At 36.9% G+C, this 7,194-nt stretch overlaps 1 protein-coding gene across 2 annotated transcripts in view; it reads left to right on the top strand.

The window, feature by feature from the left end:
* Positions 1-4,973, top strand: part of LOC106869937 (EF-hand domain-containing family member B) — a 21,227-nt gene extending 16,254 nt beyond the window's left edge. For both annotated transcript variants that reach the window (XM_014915873.2, XM_014915874.2), the window contains 4 exons: positions 117-315; positions 1,929-2,057; positions 3,247-3,425; positions 4,654-4,973. In XM_014915873.2, coding sequence (XP_014771359.1) covers positions 117-315; positions 1,929-2,057; positions 3,247-3,425; positions 4,654-4,815 — 669 coding nt within the window. In that variant the 3' untranslated portion in view covers positions 4,816-4,973. The remainder of the gene's footprint in view (positions 1-116; positions 316-1,928; positions 2,058-3,246; positions 3,426-4,653) is intronic.
* Positions 4,974-7,194: the final 2,221 nt, after the last annotated feature.

Genomic DNA, 7,194 nt, shown 5'->3' with positions numbered 1-7,194 from the left:
ATATATATGTGCATGTGCATATACTCATGCATATACTCATGCACACACACACACACACACACACACACACACATACACGCATCTATATATATAATGCTTATTATTTCTGTACACAGGAGAAAACTGGTTATCTGAGCACTGATGAAGCGATGAGAATAATGTTGGAGCAGGAATTTCCAATCAATGTGGAAGGGTTAAGGGCATTTCTAGAGATGTGGAATGATGAAAATGGTGGTGTCAACTACCATCTGTTAATAAACTCCCTCAACTGGAAAAGCCCTTTGCCATGTTCACATATGTTGCCATTGGATAGACGTAAGCTGATTTTACTTGCTGATGTTGCTGTTATTTAACCCCAGGTCATCCTTGAATCAAGCAAACCTATGACCAAATGTGTTTTAGTCATCATTATCCCATTGTTGTTGTTCATAACACAGTGTCTATTCAAAATCATATTATCTTGAATGTGGCCTCATTAAGGCAGCAGGGGTTAATTTGAGGCATATTTGGCTGTTATTCCTACCAGATCAAATCTTATGTAGAGGTTTCCCCACCAGCCGAACACGTGGTCACCAGAGTCATTGTTCTGTAGAGACCATAACACCAATCATACAAAACATTCTGACATGCAGTGGTTGACTGTCTGTAGTGCAGTGCTTCCTGTACAAGCCGTTTGTGTTGTTTAGCCCTAGGTCAAGTAGGCCCTTGATTAAAAGGTCCTCCAGTCATGGTCATCTGTCTCCATAAGGGTATGCAGTGCTGGATTAACCCATTAAGCAAAATAAACATGTGCTTAGGGCATCAAGGGACCAGAGCACCACAGAAATGAAAAATGGTTTACGGCACAAAAGAAATCACTTTAACCTTGTTAAAATAATATTCACAATGCTTTGGTAGCACGTAAGAGCACCCACTACACTCTCGGAGTGGTTGGCATTAGGAAGGGCATCCAGCTGTAGAAACTCTGCCAAATCAGATTGGTGCCTGGTGTAGCCATCTGGTTTCACCAGTCCTCAGTCAAATCGTCCAACCCATGCTAGCATGGAAAGCGGACGTTAAACGACGACGATGATGATGATGATGATGATGATCTCTACTAAGTATAGAAGCAATTTTAAAAAAAACGAAGGAGGAAGCTTTTCAAATATAAATAAAATGGAAGCATGTAAAAATAAACCTTATTTCCCATCTTACTGTTAGTTTTGTTTCAGTTTGAAAAATAAAAATTCATTTTATGGTTTATTATCATTTACATTTTGAATTATTTTTGTTTACATTTTGAACCATTTACATATGACTTGAGGGCACCAAAACCTTTTAAGTGCTTAGGGCCTCTAGAGGTTTTAATTTGGCCCTGAGGGTATGTAAGGATAAATTATCCAGTGTGTCCTTTCTTGTTTTTTCAAGTGATAGAGGTGGTATAAGGGAATATCTGGCTGCTATTTCTAGCAGATCTAGTGAACCTTGTACAGATGCTCTCGTTGGCTTTTGTGCCTCTCACTATTTCTGGATTTACAACAGAGGTGAGTAAGGTGGGTGGTAAGAATAAGGGTGAAGGGTAGTGTTAGTGATGATGCTGGAATGATGATGATGATGTTGATGAGATTATGATGGGGATATGACAATAAGGATGACAGTGATAATGATTCTCCTCTTCCACAACCTTGCCTGAACTTGTACCTCGGAGCGTAACTTTCTAGGTGCAATCCCATGGTCATTCGTGACCGAAGGGGGTCTCCTCATATTGTGATGATGATGGTAGTGATGATGTTGTGCTGATAGTGATAATGATGATGATGTTGATGTTATTTCTGCTACTGGTTGTGATTGGTGATGACATTAATAATGGGAATGGTGATGACAAGTAACTATAGTTACATAAAAAAAAAAATACACTACTTTCAGTTTCACTTTTGTTCAATTTTAAGTTAGCCAGCTTGGAGAGAAGCAGGAGGAGAGTTTAAAGAGCAAGGTGAAGGAAGATAAGACAAAATTCCGTTTTCAGAAGAGTAGTAGCACGATTAATTCCGTTTTTGATGCCAATGGAGTGACCAAAAGTAAGTTTAAAACTCTGTCATATTTAATATTCAACATCACATACAATCAACCATTACACATTAGATTGTCAGTTTGTTTTTTTCAGCACTGTGTATTGCCAATCAACAAAGGCCTTTCTCTTCTTTATGAGATGTAATGTCTTAAGATAAGTCTTCATCACTATGTTTGTGGAGTAATTTGATAATTATACTGCACTATTTGAGTGCGACCGATGCCAGTGCTGCCTGACTGGCTCCCTTGGTGGTATGTAAAAAGCACCATTTGAGCATAATCGATGCCAGTCCCACTGGATTGGCTCCTGTGCCAGTGGCATGTAAAAAGCACCATTTGAACATGGTCGATGCCAGTGCCGCTTGACTGGCTCCTATGATGGTGGTGTGTAAAAAGCACCATTTGAGCACCATTCGAAAATGTTATTGTAGAAATGTACGCAGCACATGTACTATAGCAGTTCTATGCATAGCTTTAAAACTGGGATTGAAAGGCAGGGGCAAATTATGCCTACCTAATCTACAAAAAAATAAAATATTTTACATTTTATGCAAAATAATCAGAGTATCCTTCATAATTTTATTGAATCAGGTGCATAATTTGCCATAAAAGGAAAATATTACTATTGATCTATTTTATTCAGGGCAGGCACTGCTTAGCTTGCCTACCCAGGTGGCATATCCCTGATATATATATATATATATTTGTTCTTTTTTTTAAATTTTTTTTTTTTAGAAGCGTTGAGATGTATTGTAAGATACAGAAATAAATTTATTTCTCAAATGCGTTATAATGCTATAAATAGTGGGATCAGGATAAATTATCCATATAATGCAGAGAAATACGTTGCTGACCAGCCATGAGACTCGAACTCACATCTCTGTGATTACATGTCAAGTGTTTTACCATTAAACCAAACTGTCCAGCAACGAATTCTTCTGCAATTTTAGAACTTGAGTCTCATGGCTGGCCAAAACGTATTTTTCTGCATTATATGGATAATTTATCCTGATCACCCTATTTATAGCATTATCACGCATTTGAGAAATAAATTTATTTCTGTATCTTTTATATATATATATATATATCACATAGTTTTCAGCACCAGAAACATTCTGAGAGTAGAGAATTACATTTTGTGTATCTTAAAATTCTTCTGCAGTGCTTCAGTTACTCTCTTTCTGCTTTACTTTGTAGATTGGCGTTGTTATGGGATTCCAAACTTTCGCGCAGATTTGATTCCTCCAAAGATTCAAAACCTTTCCAACCCAAGAAACTATGCTAACCAGAGCGATGCATTCAATCTGATAAGACCATCTGTTTATGCTGAGTATGGCATGGATTTGGAAATGATGAAACCCAGGACATTAGATGAAGTAAGTCTGAAATGAGAGAAATAACTTACTTTGCTCCCTCTCAAATTCCACTTACGTTGAGTCTGTCTTTCATCTTGCGCAATTTGAATGAATAATTAGCAATCAAATACTTGGGTTCCTATAATTGGCTAAACCTCTAACAGAGTAACAATGGTGTTTCTGCCTTGCTACAGTTAACAATCAAAAACCAGCAAAAGCATATGCACACACACACACACACACACACATAAACACAATGGGCTTTTGCCCAGTTTCCATCTATTAAACTCCCTCACAAGGCATTGGTTAGTCCAAGGCTATAGTAAAAGATACATGTCCAAGGTGCTGTACAATGGGACTGAACCTAAAACTGTGTGGTTACCAAGCTAGTTTCTTAGCCACACAGCCATGCCTGCACCCATATGGTACAATAACCATTATTATACATTTTTATTGTCTACTTAAGCCATATCCTATATTACCATCTATCTGGGCCATATTACCATCTATTCAGACCATATTCTATACATGTTTATTGTCTATTTAAATCATATACTCCTTAAGGATAAAGATCTCCTTTGGTCATGAATGACCATGAAAGTGCATCAGGAAACTTCCCCTCTGAAGCACAAGTCCCAGCAAGGTTGTTTATGGAAGACCAGCAGTTGCCCATGCATACCTGTCTCTCCTCTCCAAGTGACTGATGTTATCCAAGGGAAAGGCAAAGGGGCTGATACAGCTTGGCACCTGTGATGTTGCAACTCATTTCTACAGCTGAGTGAAACTGGAGGAATGTGAAATAAAGTGTCTTGCTCAAGAACACAATGTGCAGCCTGGTCTGGGAATCAAACTCACAACCTCACAATTGTAAGCCCCATGCTTTAACCACTGAGCCATGTGCCTTCACTAAATCATATACTATATAGATAATTACTCATTGTTTAACCCTTTCATTACTGTATTTATTTTGAAATGCTCTGTGTTTCTTTTGATTAATTTGAAATATAACAAAGAATTTAGTGAAATAACTTAGTTATCATTAAGCTAGTGTTAGGAACATAAATTCTGACTAAGGTTTGGTGGAAGATTTTAATTCAAAACTTATGAAAACAAAACATTTGTACTACAGAGCCAGAGCCAGTTTCAGTCAGGTTGGTAATGAAAGGGTTAAATAACATACTAAATACATATTATCTGTTGAAACCACAATCTATATTTCCTTTCTCTCTCCTTGAATTTCCCTTCTCAGCTAAAAGATATTTATGGCAGAAGTGGGTTACCAACAGATGAAGAAACATTCCTGAAAATGCATTGTATCGCTACCAATGGCAAACCTGACGAAAAAGTCAGCTTGCACAGCATACAGAAACTATTTCAAAGATCAGGTGCACCTGCCAGGTTGATTAAATAAATGCAGTTATGACATCAGTATGCATTAGAAAGCATGAAATATATTTTGGTGATGTATATATATGTGTGCATACGCGTGTGTGTGCGTTTATGTGCACACACATGACTATGTGTGTATGTGTGTGCAGTAGAGTATATAAGTAATAAAATGTATTCTCACGTGCTGCAATATATTCCTGTATACATATATGTGTGTGTGTGTGTGTGTGTAAAAACAAAGAATTGTTTAAATCTGCCTTTCTGTTTATCTCTATGCATGCATGGATCCTTTTACTTGTTTCAGTCATTTTGACTGTGGCCATGCTGGTGCACCCGCCTTTAGCCGAACAAATTGACCCCAGGACTTATTTTTTGTAAGCTTAGTACTTATTCTATCGGTCTCATTACCGAACTGCTAATTTACCTGGATGTAAACACACTAACATCGGTTGTCAAGCAATGCTGGAGGTGGTGGGGACAAACACAGACACACAAACTTATGCATATATATCTACATATCTCTCTCTCTCTCTCTCTCTCTCTCTCTCTCTATATATATATATATATATATATATATATATATATATATATATATATATATACATATATATAAATGTATGTATGTGTGTGTATATATGTGTGTGTATATATATATGTGTATATATATATATATATATATATATATATATATATTGCCAAAGGTATAGGTCATTCGTCATTGCCTCCATGATGCCCCTGGCACGTGTGCCAGGAGCACACAAAAGCACCCATTATACTCTCGGAGTGATTGGCTTTAGGAAGGGCATCGAACTGTAGAAACCCTGCCAAATCAGACTGGAGTCTATTGCAGCCCTTCAGCTTACCAGCTCTGATCAAACTGTCCAACCCATGCCAGCATGGACAAAGGACGTTAAATTATGATGTTGATGATAATGCTGGCATAGGTTGTATTGTTTGATAGGATCATGTGAGCTGCAAGGCTGTGTTGGGCTCTAATGTCAGAATTGGCATGGTTTCTATGGCTGGATACCCTTCCTAATGTCAATTACTCTACAGAGCGTACTGGGTGCTTTTTTCATGTCACCAACATTAGTAACATTGTCGAGTAACTTGCAGGGACAGAAGAAGAACAGTGAGAAGAAAAAGAAAGAGAAAAAGTTCTGATGGGGAGTATTTGAGAGGAGGAGATGACTTTGTGCTGGATGTTGAAAGGCTAAAATAAAATAGAAGGACGATCACAGGTATTTAGTTATAAAGGAGATACATGGATACTCCTATGATATATAGATGTGGGTCGTAGTAGTTGAGAAGGAGTTAAAGGAAGATAATGATGGCAGAATTTGAACTCAGAGTATAAAGACAGATGAAATACCGCTAAGCATTTCGCCCGGCATGCTAGCGTTTCTGCCAGCTTACCACTATACATATATGTTTATTATATAAAGAATGAACGTCCTGGAAATTTACTTCAAATATTTTTAACAAAATAAAATCTGCTTTTAGATAAGGACATGTTGAAATTAGTTAAAACCGTTTCAGCCAATATATCCGTCATATATAAAATGGAAATAAAAAAGAAAAGAATAGAAGGGATGCGAATTGTTGGTGAGAAATCCAGAATTGAATCCAGTTCTAGTTTCAGGACATTTTTATTAGAAGCAAGGGAAAAAGACAATACTTAGCGATATGATTACTTTTACAATTCATAGGTTTATTATCTCTCTTAGAACTTTCCAAGGGAAATAACTCCGAAGAGTAGTGTCCCTTTATACTTTTTTTAAAAACCCTAATGCTGTGTTAAGAACTGCTTCATTTTCCTTGCGCAGAGATTTAAAAAAAATATTTCAAGAAATTCGCATCTTGGTTTTGTTACTTTATCGAATTTTGTCGTGAATAATTATAGCAAAAGAAGCGGCATCTCAATATGTGACTAAATAATGTAGAAGGCTGTAAAATTTATGCCGCTGGCGATTGTATCGCTTGAAATATCTCAAACCTGTATTTTTTTTTCTTTTCGGTTTTTATTGTCGTGTCAGGGAAGGCTTGTATATACTATGTGTGCATGTGAGGGTTTGTATTTAAATGATATTTTTCTAGAAAGTTTTACAGATTTTTACAGTTCCAGTGATGGATTGGATCTGTAGCCTTCGAATTAGGTTTTTCCTTTCTGGTTTTGAGAAGCCTAATTTCTCAAGAACGGTATTTAGGCAGTGTGTTACATATCCCAGGGCCCCAACAATTACAGGTATAAAGCGGAACTTGTAATCTGGATAGAGTAACTGCAGATTTCTCAATAGCTCAGCGTAGGTATTCACTTTTTCACTGATCTTCAGCTTTATGCTAACATCTATGTATGCTTCTATACTTGAGTGAATTCTTATATATATATATATATATATAT

The sequence above is a fragment of the Octopus bimaculoides genome, chromosome 10 (genome assembly GCF_001194135.2).
Source record: "Octopus bimaculoides isolate UCB-OBI-ISO-001 chromosome 10, ASM119413v2, whole genome shotgun sequence".
Classification (NCBI taxonomy): domain Eukaryota; kingdom Metazoa; phylum Mollusca; class Cephalopoda; order Octopoda; family Octopodidae; genus Octopus; species Octopus bimaculoides.
Note: the sequence above shows the minus strand (reverse complement) of the source record. Positions and strands in the feature narration are given on the sequence as shown.